Source organism: Puntigrus tetrazona, chromosome 4, assembly GCF_018831695.1.
Source record: "Puntigrus tetrazona isolate hp1 chromosome 4, ASM1883169v1, whole genome shotgun sequence".
NCBI classification, from domain to species: Eukaryota; Metazoa; Chordata; class Actinopteri; order Cypriniformes; family Cyprinidae; genus Puntigrus; species Puntigrus tetrazona.
Genome location: NC_056702.1, coordinates 1,940,327 through 1,960,133, shown reverse-complemented (window position 1 = coordinate 1,960,133; position 19,807 = coordinate 1,940,327). Strand labels below are relative to the sequence as shown.

Here is a 19,807-nt window from a genome sequence, read left to right as displayed (position 1 = left end):
TACTATCAGACATACGCTTATTTTTATAATACAGGACTCGATCCGGAACTGAGGCGTAATGTGTTTCCTCCCGGACCGTTTTCATGTGCACGTTGTAATTCTACGGAGTGTTTTTTGTGTCGCGCTCCTCGTCTGATTAGATCAGAGTACCGTTTTATTTTTAATACACTTAAAACATCACATTAAGGCATATTTTCTACCTCAATCCCCCCAAGATGGCAGGGAATTTCTGGCAGAGCTCACATTAGTAAGTAGAGACGTATTTGACGGCAAAAAACGGGAACATTAAAGCAGTTTCTAGAGATTTTGCTGTTGCTGCGAAGCTGTACGAGAAATGAAAACCTTAAAATTAACGAATTTGCCTGATTAAAGCGAACGATTTACCAAATATCGGTTGATGCCGTGATAAAGACTAGATACCAGAATAAATGTCTTTTATTTTCGGAACAGTGTAAATATTTGGATCATTAGCTTTAGCCGGCTGGCTAGTGACTCTGTACTGAAGAAACCACAGAGAAAGTGAATTTACGAATTATGAGCATAAAAGTGTTATTCACGGCAGTTAATTTCCATCTTTTGAACGATTTTAAGATTTCCAATTAGTATAATGTCGTGATGTTCTGATGCTTGTATGAAGTTTGGATATGAAGGATATTAAATATACATTATAATGCTACTGTGTTGTTTTGTATGTTATTCTTTTATGATTTCTGAATTTGAAGTATCTGATATTTGTTATCATCAGTCTGCAGTGGGTTCTGGACAAACAGGATCTGATGAAGGAGAGACAGAAAGATCTCAAGTTCCTCACAGAGGAGGAATATTGGAAGCTACAGATATTTTTTGCCAATGGTTTGGAGATAAATAATTTTTGCATATAAATACACCCTTATTTTGAATTACTACATTAATGCAAATATTTAGGTGTAATTCACCTGCTTTGTTTTTTACGATGGATTTTTTTAATGATATGTTAATCCAAAGTCTTAAGTAATAAACCTATTCTTTAAACACTTGAAATAGTTTAATTTGTCGTCTTGTGGCAGTGATTCAAGCCTTGGGGGAACACTTGAAACTCAGGCAGCAGGTCATCGCCACGGCAACTGTCTACTTTAAACGTTTCTATGCCAGGTGAGCGGGCCCTTGCCTCGTTTACGGTCTTCATTTCCTCTGTAAAAATGTATACTTGTCTTCTAGATTGAGGGCCCTTTTCAAGTACACTTGCATGAAAGTAAAAGAAAGCTCTTGGCTTATTTCCAGATACTCTCTGAAGAGCATAGACCCTGTGCTAATGGCCCCCACGTGTGTGTTTCTAGCCTCTAAAGTAGAGGTAAACAGTCTTAATATGGCAATGTCTGCTAAAAGATGCATAAACTTACATTTTACTGAAATGAAATTCTGTCCTTCACAGGAATTTGGTGTTGTTTCGAACACGCGCCTTATTTCAGCAGCAACATCTGTGTGTAAGTGATTTATATTTTGCAAACAAATCATTTCAGATATTACTGCAGTAATGCATTTTTGAATAGTATGTGGTTATGATACATACACACACACACACACACACACACACACACACACATATTTATACATACATACATACATAATGTTTATTTACATTTAAAGTATATTTTGACATATTACATTCTCTTACTCACTCTACATACTCTTCCATACTAAAATGGAATAAATATATCTTTTTCTTTTTGCAACAGTGAAAACAAGGTTCTCTTATGCCTTTCCAAAGGAGTTTCCCTTCAGAATGAATCATGTGAGTCAAACATCTGCGCTTTACTACAGCAGAAAACTTATGAGACACTGATCTGGCATGTAGGCGAGTGTTAGTTGTACCAGATGGCCTTGATACTGCAGTCCAAGTTGTTGGTCTCTCACTGAGAAGAGTTTCTGCGCAAAGAATGACTTTGGCTCCATATCAGGGTTTTGGAAATCTGACAGCGTCACTAGAGATCTAGATAATAAGTTCTTGTAACTGTCTGATTCATATGATGGAAATGCTGGGCGAGATGGTGTCTGTGTGTGTGCGCGCGCGTGTCTGTGTGTGTGTGTGTGTGTGTGTGTGTGTGTGTGTGTGTGTGTGTGTGTGTGTGTGTGTGTGTGTGTGTCTGTGTGTGTCTGTGTGTGTGTGTGTGTGTGTGGGAGGTGACAATGCAGCCTTCTGTCACGTCTTAAGTATCACAAAGTTTCAGGAGCAAGATTCCTCACACCCACGACATCTTCGTTGGAAAGTCTCATTATGGTGATAAATGACTGTTGGTTTTGGCCTCTCATGTCTCAGGGTGGTGATAAGTGCGCTTTGATTACAAACAGCGTTATTTGCTTGGTACACCACGCCAAGGGAAACATAGTGCAACATTTATGGATGCAATGGGAAAGATGATAATTAGTGCACATAACGTGTTAGTTAGCACATTAGTGTGACGATTTCGCAGTGAACTCATGCTTCTCTCTCTTTGTCCAGATCTTGGAGTGCGAGTTCTATTTACTGGAGCTCATGGTAGGTATAGGTTGTTCTTCTTTATGATGTTTAGACGTGTGCTTTCAGCCTCTGTTTATGGATGTTTGCTTTGGTTTTGCTCCAGGACTGCTGTCTGATCGTGTACCACCCATACAGACCGTTACTGCAGTATGTGCAGGACATGGGTCAAGAGGACATGCTGCTGCCGCTGGCTTGGTGAGGAGCGTATGGCTTCAGACGGCATTAAAAAATGCACATCCACTGTTCATTTTGTCGGTTAGAGCTGTCAGTTAGTAGGCGGTAAACAAAAGGTTTTAATGTGGACAGGTTTGCCTATATTTGCGTTTTAATCTATGCATCTTCCAAAAGCTCTTCAGTTTTTAACGCAAGAGCAGGCGTGGCCATTTGTAACATGAATGTGTGAGGCATCCAGTGTTGTGGGCCTCCAGCAGTGTTATTTTAGTATTAATTAGATACTGCTGTCATTTTATTTTTTTGTCATTTTATTGTTTTATTTTTGGTTTCCAGTTTTATATAGTAAGTCATTTTATTGCTTAAACTTATTTTAATTAGTTGCCAAGGCAATGTATCTAATTTTCATTTAGCTACGTTTTTCATCTAATAATTATATTTTATTTTAGCCTCATTTTAATTTGCAAAAATGTTTTAATAGTTTGAATTGTAGTTAACAAAACTCCTGGCATTCAGTTATTTTACAAAACAGTCTATATTTCTTGATATTGCAAACTGGTATTTCTTATCATATTATTTAAATTTACTATTTTAAATATAAACGCATTGGTTTGTAGCACAAATTATTGTAGTTGATATAGTAAAATAAATAGTTGTAGAATTAAACTGAAATAAATTATTTGATAATTTCAGTTAGTTTTTATTTTTAATTCAGGTTAACTTAAAGTTACTAAAATGCAATAAAACACAAACAAAAACTACAGAAACTGACAATTGCATAACACATATCAACAATCGTAAAATAAAATGTTTTTTTTCCTTCTAGTTATTTACCTATAGCAGATAATGAATCAGACGTCTTGCGCATTTACAGAAAATAGCTTGCTTCCGTGTTGCAAAATAAGTGATTGAACATGAATGTCTTGTGAATTTGTTCAGGAGGATAGTGAACGACACCTACAGGACAGACCTGTGTCTGCTTTATCCACCATTCATGATTGCACTGGGTAAGCACAAACTTCCTACACTTAATCCAGCAGGTCCTATGATCGCAAACAATCAGATCATTTAAGGTTTTGGATCCGCATAGCTGTATACCAGAGTTACAGATTGAGTTTCCTTCCTCCTCCAGCCTGCCTGCACGTGGCCTGTGTGGTGCAGCAGAAAGATGCCAGGCAGTGGTTCGCTGAGCTCTCTGTGGACATGGACAAGGTAAGACACATTCAGCTGTAAAATAAATGAATATGTGCCGTGTACATTAACATTGTGACTTTGCTGGCACAGATCCTGGAGATCATCAGGGTGATTCTGAAACTCTATGACCAGTGGAAGAACTTTGATGATAGGAAGGAAATGGCCACTGTGCTCAACAAGGTGCCCAAACCCAAACCCCCTCCAAACAGGTACGACAGACTGCAGACCTCAGTAATCAAAACCACACAACATTTATTCATACGGAAATATCCCGGGGTGCTTAATTCTTTCACCACTGCAAAGAGAAACAATTAAAAGAGGCTACTTTTATTACTCTTTATTTAAATGAGCTCCTTCAGTCCAAATCAATGCAGAATTAAAGAGTTTTTTAACAGCTAATGTGGTGAACTATGTTTTAGTATTATTTATAACCTTTTATAATCCTTATTAATATTTTGAATTAGCTTTAATGTTTATACGGTCAATTTTAGTTTACATTTTAAAAATGTTATGTACTATTATTTTTATTCATTTCAGTATTTCTTACTGTCCATATAGCTTTAAAAGGCAAGGCAAAATGCTTCATTTTAAATTTAAGTTTTAGCTATGTTTGAATTTATTTTTTTTAATTTAGAAAAGTTGAAAAAGGACCTTTTATTATTACTATTTATTTATTTTAAAGGTTTTTTTAAGTAATTAAAAAAATTAAGAAAAAAATGGTTTAAATTAATGTTCAAGTTTTTCATCAAAAAAATGTATTTTTCTTTGCTTTTCGTGAGACAGTGAGACTGACCAGAGCTCAAACGGGAGTCAAAACAGCTCGTACAGTCAGTCCTAGAGCGGCCCCAGCTGGAGGACCCGAGGCGGAGTGATTCGGAGAGACAAACACAGCACATTCTGGCACACCTGAACGCTGCTTTACACAAGCACATCGTTTTATGACCGTGGGGAAACCGATTTCTGGCACACATCCTCTCTCCTTTCCTCTGGGCGTTTCCAGCAATCAGAGCAGATAGAATGTTGCCACTTCCTTCCTTTCTTCCTTCCTTCCTTCCTTCCTTCCTTCCTTTCTTCCTTCCTTCCTCCCACCAATCAGAGCAGCTCGTGTCAGAACTGCTCACCAATAGGATATCTGCCAAGCGTAAGGCTGTAGTCTTGAATGTTATGGACACACACACAAACGCCCCTTCATTGGGTATCTGCTTGATTAAGAGGGGTGCTGTTTTCCCAAATCTTGTTAGTCGATGGTCCTGACGTCCTTGAAAAGTCCCATGAAGCATTCTTTCAGCGGACGCTCTTTGGGAACTAAGAAAACTTGATTTTTTTTTTTCCTGTCTGAGAGCGACGAAGAGAGAGCTTATGTTTGTTTAATTGCAAATGTATTTGTATGCGTGCCTCTCGTTGACCATATCACAGTTTGTATTCCTCAGGGAAACGGATCAGTCCTCTCTACAAAGTGGCTGTCTGTAAACTGATTGGCCACAGGGCTATGTGACGGCGATCTTTTGAACCCTCGTACTGTGTAATCAAATCCTGAGTGGATATTTGACGTGCGTGTGGATGTGAGTTAGAATGCACAAGTGACACAGATAGTTGAGTTGATGACTCAAACGGTGTTGTAAATATGCTTTCCATATATAGCCCTTGACTTTGTTTTTATCGTTTTTCTCTTATAAATTTACTGATTATGGTATATGTGTACTTGCCATAACCCAAATGCTGTTTTTTTGCTTTCATTCTGTTTTACGTTGAACTGATGTCTTTGTAATCTGCAGCACATTAAAGCGTCCATAACATTTAATGGAGAACAAGTCAATATCTTGAGAGATTTTGGAAATAATTTTGAATAATGGAGCTCTGCATCCTGGTTATCAAGTCCCTCACTTTCCATCATCAGCATTTTCCACTGACGTCATTAGTTTGAGGAACACGAAATTAATTGTGGAAAGAACTTACAAGATTTTGCTGTGTTTTGAATGGCATTTTTGTTTTTTGCATCGTGTCTCCTTTTTGTTTAGCTGTACTTCAGGAGTGTTGCCTCATCTTTGAGTGAACTTGCATAAATGTGGCCCCTCTCTGTTTTACAGTATGTATTATTTGCCTGTAAATATATTTGATGGTGTGAGAGTTGGAGTGAGAGGACTTGCAGTGTCCTTTATTTGTTTGTCTATAATGGAGCTCAGAAGCCTTATTGAATAAAGCTGCTGTTGAAAAAAAAGTCTTTTGCTTGTTAAAATCATTAAAAAAAATTTATAAGGCGCTTCTATTTAAATACTAAAACTAAAATAACAAATACAATCATTTATAAAATAAATAAAAAATCTATATGAAAACTTTTAAGAAATTTAATAACACTGACATGAAAATTAAAATGAAAAATATAAAAGATTTTTAAATTGAAAACGACAATAAAATATCAATGATATTAATATGTAGAAACTACATAGTAACCCTTTTTTGCAAACCTTTTCCGTTATTTTTGCAGCAAAAGAATCAGGCTTTTAGAAATTATTGAGACATCATTTCATATTATGATATTGTTATCAAAAGTTGTGTGACATCAAAGTGTCGCGAGAGCTCGTATATACGTATATACGCTCTCGCGGTACTTTGATGTCATACATCGATCGGTGGATGCAGCGCCGCTTCAAGTCGAACACACCTAAACCGTTATGACAGCAGTGGATCTGACCAATGAGAGTGGAGAATCAGCGCGCTCGCCCCGCCCTCCCCGCAGCATCAGCTGCCCCGCCCCTGGTGAAGTGCAGCGCTCAGCTGTGCGGTAAACAGCGGCGCGAGCGGCGCGAGCTGCTGCGGATTGATGCCGACTCCAGCGCGTGTCAGGAGGCGACATGCGTCCTCGGACCCTCTGACCTCCACCTCCACCCCGCGGCACTGATGAAGCCTCCTCTGCCGGAGCCACAGCGGGCCGAAGGGCGGATAGAGGAGAGAGATGTACTGGCGCGTCGGCTTCGCCTGGAGCCGCTCCTGCGCGCTTGAGCTGGGCCAGAACAAGAGCTTCTCGCTCGGCCTGAGCGGCTCCGAGGAGCATCTCTCGCTGTATGGGTACATCATCGCCTACCCGCTGCAGGAGTACGGAGGGATCATGTCTGCGTTAGGATTTGACTCCTGGTGGAGAAAAACCCTCTACATCACCGGGGGCGCGCTGCTCGCCGCCGCTGCCTATTTACTACACGAGCTGCTTGTCATTAGGTATCTAGTATTGCTATCTATGCTGTTCTGTTATTGTTGCCATCTATGCAGCGTTTTTATAATAAAATTGCATATATAAGCAATGCCTACTACTAGTAGTAGTAGTAAATAATAGTAATAATAATAATAATTATTATTATTATAATTATTATTATTATCGTAAGTATGACACATTGAGTATGAGTACAATTATAATATGTAAGTATTATAATTGTGTGTGTAAATATATATAAGAACTAATATAGATATGTTTTTTTATTAAAAGTGCTATAATTATAAGTACTAAAATTATATATTTTTAAATATATAAACACAGCATAGGTAGAAATATTAATAGGTGGCAGTAGTGCTAATAATAATAATTGCCATTTATGCAGAGCTTAGATAAATAAAATATACATATAAGTGCTACTTTAATACAAACATTGAATAAGAATAATATAGATGATTAAATGTATATAAAAGCACAAGTATACTAATATTATTAACGTTACTATATATATATATATATGGAGTGCTTGTGCTTTTATATAGATTTAATGTAATGTGTTGTAATTTAATGTAATATGTACGTCTATATTATATTATAAATAACATTTAATCATCATTATATACTAAATTAATATCCTGGAAAATCCTGTCAGCACAATGCAATGGAGTCCATTCATGATAATGAATAATAAATGAATACCTGCTAACTGAATGGATTTTGAGCAGGATGCTATTTATTAGCTCATCTAAAGCCTGCATGTTGACGTGTTGATGTGTGCTGTGTGCTGTGTCAAGGGCACGGTTGCCGGAGCGTTCTCTGTGTGTAGGCCTTGAGGATAATGTCTGCTTGTGTTATTGTGATGTGACGGAGTGACCTTTATCGGCTCCTCGTGAAGCGGTGTAAATAGTGACCCGTCAATATAGTGATCAGAGCCAGTTGGGTTTAGTTCTGTGCTTTTCGCTTCGTCTCTGACCTTTGCAGAAATGGCAGCGCTGTTAGTCCTCAGCAAAACATCTCAGGTTACACGAGGCCCTGGTAAAGGCTGATGGACTTGCTGTTATTCGACAATCATTCACGTGAGCTATTGATTCAGACGCGCATTACACAAATAAGATTACATATTATTAATTGACTTAAGATCGGGCACGTAATCATAAGTATGCAACTACAGAGAAAGCGAATGATTATGATGCTTTTAATGAATTTCAGCACCAGCGAAGTGGACAGCGACTGGGTCCTGCTCATAGAGAACATTAAAGACTGAACTCTCAAGTTGACCTAAAAGATACTCTGTAATATTTCTGACGAATTTTGAGAAAATAATAATGCAGAAGATGTATAAACAACATAAAAATTAAACCTAAAATACTAATTCTGTTATATATAGAAATGTAACAGTATAATTTTTCCCATAGGCAGAGTAAGGTTTACTCTCTGATAGAAAAAGACGCGCGCATATTTCTTGGTTTGTTTTCAAAGTCTGAGGCACAGTTTGTGAGCTTTATCGACAAATGACAAAATTATAAATTAAATAATATAATTACATTCCCATCTGCAATAAAAAGTGTATTTGTTTGTGCTGTATTTGTCCATCTTGTCTGCATTTTTGGTGCATTATGAAACACAAAATAGATGATTTAATCTATTAAATCATAGAATCATAGAATAGAACTTAAATTTGATAAAATAAAATAAAATATAGAAAAAATAAAATAATCCTGTAGACACAAAAGGAAGTACCTGAGCAAAATCTGGAGACCATAATTTTATAGCTGCCAACCATTAAAACGCATAACAATATTTTTTATAATTAATAACATTAAATAATAAAAATATATAACAGGCAATAAACATTTTTTGATGGGCCCAAGGCCTTGTACAGTAGATGATGCTGTATATGGCCATCCTTCTCAAATTTTAAATATGATGAAGTTGGTTTAAAAACAATTAAAAGGAAAAAAGAAGAAGAACCCACACACTTAAGGTGGTAACCTCCAGAGAACAGAATATTAAAGCACCATCAAAATCTATTTTTTCTGCATAATTCAATTTGATAATACAATTTCTCCCAAAGCAATAATGTTTTCTGCCATTAGTATCTAATTGGCCCAAAGCTTTTCACAGATGCTGCTGTAACTTGTTTGTTTTTGGTGCATTTTAAAACACATTTGATCTTTTTAGGATGTTTCAGTGTATTCGTAAACTGTTTGATCTCCATTGATTTCTAATACACTTCCATATTTGACCCCCTGCAGGAAGGAACAGGAGTTGGACTCCGAAGACGCCATCATTCTGCATCAGTTCGCCCGGCCCAAAACTGGAGTCCCTAGCCTGTCCCCCTTCTGCCTGAAGATAGAAACGTACCTGAGGATGGCGGACCTGCCCTACCAGGTGCATAAATATACAATATATGAATATACGATGATGAAGATATGCTGTGAAAAAAAGATGGAGGTTTTTAAGCAAACTAACTATTTTCTCCTCAGAACTATTTCGATGGGAAGTTGTCTCCTCAAGGGAAGATGCCGTGGATCGCGTATAATAAAGAGCAGGTTTGTGGGACAGAGTTCATCATCGACTTCCTGGAGGAGAAACTCGGCATGAACCTCAACTCCAGCCTGAGTCCTCAGGAGAAAGCCATCTCACGAGCCATCACCAAAATGGTGGAGGAACACTTCTACTGGTGAGATGTATTTTTTTTATTCAGACCAAGGCGAAAAAGATCATCAAACGGGCAGACAATATGTTAATGTTTCGTTTTGATGTCGACATGAAACGACTTTAAAAATTAATTGTTCCAAGGGCACTTTAAAAGACGGAGATTGGATAGCTTTCATAAACGGATTCCAATCTGAACATGACCTACCGAGAGACTAAAATGACTTGATGATCTAAATGCAGTGTGTTTTGCTGCAGGACGATAGCATACTGTCAGTGGGTGGACAACGTGGAGGAGACGCAGAAGATGTTAGCCACTAACGGGCCGCTGAGTGACCTGCTCAGGTGGATCTTGAGTCAGGTGACCGGCAGCATCGTGAAGAGAGAGATGTACGGCCACGGCATCGGGCGCTTCTCCAAAGACGAGGTCTATTCTCTGATGGAGAAAGACATGCGCACCCTTGCCACGTTCCTCGGTATGTTTGAACGTCTGAGGAGCAGTCTGTGAGCTTCACTGACAGGATTACTGTTTTTCATGTATAGTACAGGTCATCCTAAAAGTTCAGAGCTTTTGAAACGGGTTACAAAATAATGCAGCAATGGATCTCTACTGCCCTCTAGTGTCCAGTAAACATAAATCCTCCTTTCATACTAAAATATCATTTTCTTAGTATTTTTCCTATTCTGCAAGACATATCAAGATACACTTCACATGACTTAGAAAATAAACTTAATTCTGAGGCAAAATCTTTTTTTTTCTTACTCTAAGCATAAAGTTAATTTCATGCAATTTTACACAATTTATTCATTCATTTTGATTCATTTGTCAGACAACAAGCTTTAATAATATAATATTACTATTCAAATAAATGTGTCTTGATGCATCTCTCAAATCTGAGTTTAATTCCATGGTAGAAAAAATTGAGATGTAAATTCAAGAAGTCAGAACTGTGAGATGTAAAGTCAGATTCTGAGAAAACAAATCTAAATGACAAGGTATAAACTTGCAATTCTGAGAAAAAAGCCATATAAAATATGCAATTATATGAATAACAATCATAATCGTCAGATGGAATATCACAATCATGTCATCATTTTTAAATCTGTGGTAGACAAGAGCTTCCATAGGTACCTGATCGATATTTAGAGGCGAGAACATCATGGCAACAAACCAAAAAGCACATTTAAAACCATAAAAATATGTTTTATATCCTCTTGCGTAATTCAATTTATTAATATAATTTCTCCCACAGGCAATAAAAAGTATCTAATGGGTCCGAAGCTGTCCACAGTAGACGCTGCTGTATTCGGTCATCTCGCTCAGGCCATGTGGACTCTCCCAGGAACGCGTCCGGAGCAGTTAATCAAAGGTGAGCGTATGAATGTATGAGAATACTGTGATATGAAGATTATAAGAGCACTAACTGACTGAAGCTGCTTCATCGGTGCAGGTGAGTTCATCAACCTGGCCATGTACTGTGAGCGAATCCGACGAAAATTCTGGCCAGAGTGGTTTGTGGACGTCGACGACCTGTACTACGACGGACTGAGCGAGGAGCCGGATTCTCCTTCCCAGCTTCCGGATCTGGGTCTGCACTCACGCAGCGGCAGCTTCCAGGAGCAAGAAAGCACTCTGTCGCACCACGACACGCCGTCACCGGACAGCGACGTCACCGGACGCTCCCTGTTCGACTCGGACATGGACACAGAATGCTCAGAAATGGAGCAGTTGAAGTGAAAACCACACCCCCTTGATGATGCATCTGCACGGGCCCCGCCCCCTTTGTTCTCCCACAAGCCCTTTAGCAGGAGAAGGGCTGGTCAGATAAAGATGTGGTGACGTGGCAGCGGGTTTCCCAGAGTTTGAGCGAGGGATGCGAATAAAGCTGACGGGAAAGGTATTCTGACACATTTTAATTAATTAAACGAGGATTTTATTAAACGGGGGAATGCCAGGCCATAGAAAATCCGGGAAGAAAACTATAAAAAAGAGTGAGAATGGAAAGGAGTGAATGACGCTTCAGCTGAATCACTCCTCCTGCGGTGTGACATCATCAGCAAAATGACATCACCACCTGTGACCACTCCCCCATTCACCGAGTGTTTGTTTGTAGCTGAACAGCACTTCTTACATACTTTACTTAGGGTTTGTTATTATACGGGTAGACAGACAGAAAGAAAGATTTTGGGTTATGACTGAAATGTGTAGATAGTTGACAGGTTTAGATCATCTCATTCTCCATCTGAACTTCACGTCCCGTTTTATTTGGTCAAATCTACAAAGCTAAGACTGGAACACGCAGAGCAAGAAAGCTGATGTATAGTTATTGTGAAAATGTTAGTCTTCATTTTAGCATAGCGGAATTCCCAAATTGATGATCTTGCCATTTAAATTTTTTATGGCCAATTATGCAATGCATTAATGAATAATTCACCCAAAAATGAAACTTCTGTAATTTAATCTTCCTTATATCATTCCTAGTCTATATGACTTACTTTATTTTGTAGAACATAATGGCTATCAAAATAAAAAAAAAATACATAACTTATGCACTATATGAAATATAGTGTATATATATATATATATATATATATATATATATATATATATATATATATATATATATATATATATATATATACACAATATTTATATAAAAGGCATGCAATTTTCAGATGTCACTCTAGCTAGATGTATTATATTTGATACTCACATCATTAAAGGTAAAAAAATAATTATTATTTATTCTTATACTAAAAGGCCTTTTACTTTTTTTAATTGATCATGTTCATAATCTAAACACATAAACTCATGTCTCATCACTTCTCCCTGCATATTTTAATACTGACAGATTATTTTTTGATTTTGGGTGAATTATTCATATAGGAGCAAATACAGAGAATATATAAATAGAAAATAACAAATATAGTAATTTATTTGTTTGTGTTTCAAAACAAGTAACCAGATGCAGCTGAATCGGTCGAGTGCAGCAGCACTATTTAAATCTATACAAAGCGAGACGCGCGTGTGTGCAGATGTTATATGTGCTGAATTCGTAGCTAAAAACATCACTTGTGTTTGTCGAACAGCAAACACTTCAGATAGGGATCTGTGATTGAGCAAGAGCGCCTCCCGTTGGCTGCATCATGACAGAAAACACTGGACCAGAATAGAACAGACTACCCTGCTAATGCAGCAGTGTTTCTCAAATGCAACCATTACGGAAGGAGACGCATAGCACAGTACAGATGGAGTCAGACAGCTGATGTGTGTGTGTGTGTGTGTGTGTGTGTGTGTGCCATCTGCTGCACGACTGAGTCACTGAGTCATCGTCACACATGAACACACTCGCAGGAATGATCTCCCAGGGGCCAATGCACAACGAATGATACATGCAGGAAAGGAAACTTATGTTTTTTTTTCTGTTCTGTAGTGAGATATATTGTGTATCTTGCTGTGCCGTACAAACTTCCTTCCTGTTTCCACAAATGCCCTTTTAATATTTTGAACATAATCCTGAATAAGACGCCTTCTATATAGGGCACTTATTAGAAAGAATGGCAAGTGTCTCGCCATTTTCAAGCCCTTCTAATGCAAATGTACTTATCTGATGTTTGTTCAAATGCAGCGCTATTACGAAATGTGTAGGAAAAACGGTTTTACATAGACATCAGGTTAATTAACTGGTGCTTTACTAGAAAAAAGTTTGCATGCCAGTAATTAATTATACGTGCCAAAGACTTAAAGGAATGGTCCACCCAAAAATGAAAATTTGCCTGTATCATAATGAGAGACCAAACAGCTGATTAAAAACATCAAAATAATCCACACCACTCCAGTCCATCAGTTAACATCTTGTGAGAAGACAATATTATGGATAGAGGACTCATATGTTTCTTACAAACATGCAGCTTTTCACTTTATGAGATGTTAATTGATGGACTGGAGTGGTGTGAATTATGGTTAATTATGAATTAACACCTATTTGGACTCCGACGGCACCCATTCACTTTAGAGGAGCAAATGGTGTAATGCTAAATTTGTTGCAAAATCTGTTTTGATGAAGAAATGCACTCATCTACATCTTGGGTGGACTGAGGATGTGTACATTTTATGCAAACGCTCATTTTTGGGTAAACTATTCTTTTAAAGTGCAAAGTCGTAAACTTGGCAGCCAGTCTGAGTAAAACCATCATATTCTTTCTTGAGATGTTTTTTTGCTTGTTTGTTCTGTTCTTGGTTTAAGATGTGCCTGATTAAAAAAAAGACAATTATTTATATATTTTTAAAAATATTTTTTTTTTCCTGTAAGTACTATGTGTTATTCCTGGACCACTTGACCTTTTTTTTAATTTATGGCTTGTGATTTAATTTATATTTTGAAAGTATTGCAAAAGATTCACTTTTAATGACTTTTATATTTTTTCATGATATCTGTAGTTGCGTTTTAGTTACTCTGAGAGCCGTATGTTTGTTTGATTATATTGAATGAATTTCAGATGATGCTCACCAGGCCAGAACTCAAGGCTTGTCTTCAAAAACCCACAAGTGTTACACACTATTTCAAATGAATTTTTAATGGTTCCTTGTTGAGCTTTAGTTTCTAGCTAGTTTTATCATCCATACATGACAATCTTGTAGTTATTTTCCTCATAAGACATACAGCCCCACTCATATGCCGAAAGTGATGGAAATATGGCAACCCAAAGATGGAATAACGTTGAAAGGGCAATGGTAGAAGTTCAAAATCTCTTTGTTTTCTCAAGTGTGTGCTGATTTTAGAGCCATATTACAGAGTCTGTGTTATGTGTTTATCATGACCCTGTTGGATTTATGGATTTATTATGGGCTACACATAATATTGGGGAGGGAGGGATTGTGTTCCTGAACTAATGATCCCTGTAACATAAAGGAAACAAAATCGTCTGGAGAATGTGTTGAAGATATTCAAAATATTTCATGAAATATAGCTGTATTAAATGAACCGTTTCTGGTTGTGTGGTTTCTGGGTTCTTTCTTTAACTCTTAATATTCTTTACTAATAGATAGCCCGATTTAGTAGTCTGTCACAAATGTTTGCTTTGAGAAAAATTGCTAAATTATTCCTATATAATAATTTATTGCGCTTGTTATGTAATTAGTAGAATTGTAATTATTAATTCAGATAATCTAAAGTAGCTATTAATGTCTTAATTTAATATTCAATATCCATTTTTTTTCTCACGTAAAAGCGGAAGCGGAGGTTTGTGAATGTGCATGGCTTCCGGTGTTATCAGGGTCCAGCTATTTCACCCTTACCAAAACAATCCGTGTTATCCTGCTTAAAATGGGATACTGCTATTTGTAATTATTATTTACTATCATCATTATCACAAACACGCTGACGCAACGCAAACTTTACAGCACTCTGCTATTATTTTACTTGATAGCGGCTAATGAAACGGAAGTCTTACACATTCAACATAACGAGCTTCCGCTTTGGGAAAGTAAAAGGTGAACACTTTGCTGTCCCAGACTGTTAGAAATTCAACGTAAGATTTAGAGCACGCAACGTTTTATTTATTTATTTTTTTTAAATTAATCCAGATTTAAAGTTGTTATTCAATTCTAAGCAATCCATATTTTTATGCGCCACCTGCTTCAAAACAATAACTTTCCAACGATGAGCACGTTTTTCTCAAACGCAACTGACACTCACGCTACAGGAGTCAAAATTAATATGATCCGCAACCAATATGCAATGACTTAATAGGACTTTTTACTTACCAAATAACCTACACAAATCTATTCAGATAGCCTACCACCTGCACTGACACCAGACTAAACAAGATGAGTGACTACAAACGATAGGCTGTACTTATAAAATACACCCCGAGCTCATATTGCATGACTTTATGGCTGTGATATTTGACTAAACAGAACATGCATGCAAACAGACAGACAACGGTAATATCTCAATTTCACTAAGAATTGCTTGTCTCCAACACATTATAGTCAATAGATGGCGCTCACAGCATATAGCCTGGCTGCTCGACTCTCTCTCTCTCTCTCACACACACACACACACACACACACACACACACAATGCGGCTTTACGTTTTTTTTTACGCAGTTTTTCAAGGCAGTGAAAATTTCCAAGGTCCCATGATTCACTAATTATTATAAACACACAGTAAATAAAACGGACGTCTGGCATCCCGAACGTGTGCATTGATGGAGCAATAGGATAAACTGATTAAAAAGAAATGGCCGATGATAGTCTATTTATAAAAAAAGCCGTCCGTAAAAGGGCCTGCATTATAATGCAGTACGCTAGAATTTGTCTCTATTAGTCATTTTAAAAAAGCTATTATTACAATATGTTTTATTATTTAGTTTCCATGGGTGTATTTTAAATTTATTTTCCTATTGGATGCAGAATAACCCAAAACATTCACGCACGTCTCCGATCTCGTTCGGTCAAATCCGTTTTCAGGAGCGGAGAATTGACAAATATTTGCCTCCACGGTCACACAGAAATCTTAGCGAAGGCATTGCGACGGATCTACAGCATCATCTCATCCCGAGGCTACATTATATTGAACAGCCTCGACGCTCGAATAACGTGTGAAATCGTCAATCCATTTCTCTTTAGGATCTTCACGCGCGGGGCGCGCGCATTGATGAGAGGCACTTCTTTATATAAAAAACGTATTCATTTAATGACAAAAGGCGTTTAAAAACTGTGCAATTTTTCTGTCAAAACCAAAGACGTTACTGGTCTCAATAGGGCACACTGACAGCTTGTGCTTTGGCAGTGCCAGGTTAAGTGCACAAATATACAAGTATTCACAGAGCCATAGAAAAGTCAACTGAAAAATCGACGCACAATGTCCTTGTTTTTCGATGCAGGCCATCAAATCAGCGTAACACAGCTGGTGTAATATTTCCCGTTAAAGAAAAAAAGAGACAAATTTGGGAGAAACAAAAAACACAAAAGAGCAAACAGATACAAACATGTTGAGGCTTATACATTTAGTTGACGCACAAAATCACACAATGTTACTATAATATGGGCAAGAATAACTGGCCTCTATCAGTCTATTATTATTATTATCATCATCATCATCGAACGGTGTTGCTGTAATAATTACAAACAAGAGCAATTTGCCTTTTAATAATAATAATAATTATTATTATATTGTCATCAGTGTCGGTTTTGCATCTCGTCATTAATTACTGAAATTAAAAAAAGCTTGGTTGTTATCTTAAATATAAAATAGCATGAATTATACGAGTCGGTTTTGTTTTCTTTTAAATTTCCTAAATTAGAAAACGCTAAATAACCCCATAAACACGTTTTAAACCGAGAGGAGGAAGGATCTTAATAAACAAACCACCGTCTCGAAGCACAAACGCTTTTGGTGCACGCTTATAGAAATTCACTCAAAATGTTAAGAAAACCCAAACGGGGTGGTTAATTATAAAGAGCTGGCATCCGTCAATTTTATTTTGTGAATAGAAATTTCGATATGATCCACAGCACTCTGTTGTACTGTTTCCTCAGGCCTCTGTTTTGCAGCAGCAGCGTGAATCCGTGATCTGCATGAAATCGGGCTGCTTTGCCTGTGAAAGACACACACAGCAGCACTTGGCAGCCTTTGTTGTGACCGAAATTAGACTTTTAAAGAATTGATCACGTTTGAATTCAACAGTGATACTTTTCGATGTGCACGATGTTAATAATAACGATAAAATAATAATACATGTGATTGTTTTTGTTGTTATTTTTTCATATTAGGATTTTTTATCTTTTTATTTAAATAGATATACGGTTTATTATTATGATTTTGATTACTATTGTTATTAGGTTATTTATTGTTATTAATATATAAAGGCAAAATAAATGCATACACATAATTTAATCAGCATTAAAACCTTTTGTGATCGTGACGCAAACACTAATAATAATAATAATAATAATAATAATAATAATAATAATAATGATGATAACGAAGCATTTTCCATTAATACATGGAAGAGAATGCACAGTAGACTGCACCGGATTAATTTAAATCAGTAAGAAACCTTTTGTGGTCATGAGGGGAAGATGGCGCGCCCCTGTCGCCTTTTTTTTCACAGCTTTCGGTTGGAAGTGATATGATGCTTTCACAGATCCCCGGACTTAAGAAAAGAAATCTCTTAAATAAAATAATATTTACGTTCCCTCTTTAGGTTCAGCCGCGGCGCGTAACGCCTTAGAGCGTGTTTTCTGGCGCCCGCGCCCGTATATTGTTCGCGCAACCACGCGCGCTCTCTCCGCGCCCTCGGAGGTGCCACACACAGAGACACTTCATCACCGTCGGTCCGCCCCGAGCGGGCTTGTGACCGGGACAAAGAGACAGTCGATTATGTTTCAGGCCGCCCCTTTCTCACGGAACAGGTGTCTGCGCGCCGTGGTGAGGCGAGGCGTCCCCGTACACATCCTCGTTCCCGGCCATCGGTCCGTTCTGGGGCGTCATTCGCTTCTCCTTCTGCCGCCGGTTGCAAAACCAAACCCGCACGACCTCCTTCTCCAGCTGCAGGCTGTCCGCCAGCGAGTTGATCTCCGACGCCCCGGGTTTGGGACACTTGAGGAAATGGCTCTCCAGGGCCCCTTTGACACTCACCTCGATGGAGGTCCGCTTTTTCCTCTTCCTCCCCTGCGCCGCGATCTTATCCAGGCTGGTCGGGCTTCCCGAGGTGGAATCCGCCTCCTCCAGCCATTTGTTCAGCAGGGGCTTGAGTTTGCACATGTTCTTGAAGCTCAGCTGGAGCGCCTCGAACCTGCAGATGGTGGTCTGGGAGAAGACGTTGCCGTAGAGGGTGCCCAGCGCGAGCCCCACGTCCGCCTGCGTAAAACCCAGCTTGATCCGGCGCTGCTTGAACTGCTTGGCGAACTGCTCCAGGTCGTCTGAGGTCGGCGTATCCTCGTCCGAGTGCAGGCTCTGCGGATGGCCGTGTTCGCTCAGATGAGGGCTGTGGTGCTCCTCGTGGTGCATCCCCGGCTCGCCGTACCCGGACTGAGAGTAGATCAGGCTCTGCCCGTTGGAGGTGCTCATGCTCGGCATGGTGGTAGCGCGCCAAGCGCTCGCCTCGTGATGCGGCTGGCTCTGCTGCACCAGATGCGCTTGCCTCGGCGAATGTTGCAGCTCCTCCACCGGCTTAATGTCCTGCTCGCTCAGCGGGCTGGCGGGCCACGGCGACCCCTCTCCCCCGTGAGACAGCGCCGCCGTCAGCCACTGGTGCGCATGGCCAAGCGTGCTGCCGCTGCTCTGCAGGGTGGTGTACTCGCTCTGCAGAAGGCTGTGCGCGTCTCTGTAGGCCTGCGGCGGCGGCGGCGTCTGCTGCATGCTGCCGGGCTCCGAGCTGGACGTGAGGATGCTGTAGTGGTTGGACGCCGCGGTCGCCATAGTTTCCACAGCTACTCTGTGCCACAGGCGGCTCCCCAGCGCGCCAGAGCCGCGAGGACGCAGAGGCGCGCACCTGAGATCCGCCTCGCGCCGCTGTCGATTGGTCGGAAGCGCTTGACAGATGCGGCAGCGGCGCGTTCATTGGTCACAGTAGAGTCGACACCGAAGCCCCATCCCATTGCGCTCCACTGAAAACAAGCACAGAGGGATCAGCAGTGACAGGGCGCAATGGGCTCCAAAGGTATCCAGCCTGGCTTTCGTTAACTTTTTCTTTAAGTTTAAATGCTTCACAGTTATGTAGTGATATGCTGTTTTGCTTGGCTTTACTTATATAATAGTCATTTAAATGGAATTGAATAATTAATTTAATTCTTATTATTGGTTATTGTTCAGAGGAATACAATTGTTTTGAATATTATCCGTAAAATCTAGCACATGAAAATATAAATATATTTTAATAACCGTGTTTGTAGTATATTATATTTCAAATACACACACACTCTCTACTACACACACATATATATATATATATATATATATATATATATATATATATATATATATATATATATATATATATATATATATATATATATATATATATATATATGTATATATGTGTATGTGTGTGTGTGTGTGTGTGTAATGTG

General features: G+C 38.8%; 3 protein-coding genes across 3 annotated transcripts; 2 read left to right on the top strand and 1 right to left on the bottom strand.

Moving 5' to 3' along the window:
• The first annotated feature begins 90 nt into the window (after window positions 1–90).
• Window positions 91–6,080, top strand: ccnc (cyclin C). Its single transcript, XM_043237892.1, has 12 exons — window positions 91–247; window positions 746–852; window positions 1,047–1,131; window positions 1,261–1,330; window positions 1,412–1,463; window positions 1,716–1,771; window positions 2,480–2,515; window positions 2,601–2,692; window positions 3,608–3,675; window positions 3,801–3,880; window positions 3,953–4,071; window positions 4,646–6,080. Exons 1-12 carry the CDS (start codon window positions 216–218, stop codon window positions 4,698–4,700), a joined length of 852 nt encoding a protein of 283 aa, XP_043093827.1. The 5' UTR covers window positions 91–215; the 3' UTR covers window positions 4,701–6,080.
• A 537-nt stretch (window positions 6,081–6,617) lies between these two features.
• Window positions 6,618–13,605, top strand: faxca (failed axon connections homolog, metaxin like GST domain containing a). Its single transcript, XM_043236226.1, has 6 exons — window positions 6,618–7,075; window positions 9,323–9,458; window positions 9,554–9,750; window positions 9,984–10,201; window positions 10,979–11,095; window positions 11,177–13,605. The coding sequence occupies exons 1-6, from the start codon at window positions 6,816–6,818 to the stop codon at window positions 11,461–11,463; spliced, it is 1,215 nt and encodes a 404-aa protein (XP_043092161.1). The 5' UTR covers window positions 6,618–6,815; the 3' UTR covers window positions 11,464–13,605.
• Window positions 13,606–14,536: 931 nt separating this feature from the next.
• On the bottom strand, window positions 14,537–19,392 carry pou3f2a (POU class 3 homeobox 2a). The gene has a single exon (XM_043236186.1). It carries the CDS (start codon window positions 19,155–19,157, stop codon window positions 18,138–18,140), a length of 1,020 nt encoding a protein of 339 aa, XP_043092121.1. The 5' UTR covers window positions 19,158–19,392; the 3' UTR covers window positions 14,537–18,137.
• Between the last annotated feature and the right edge of the window lie 415 nt (window positions 19,393–19,807).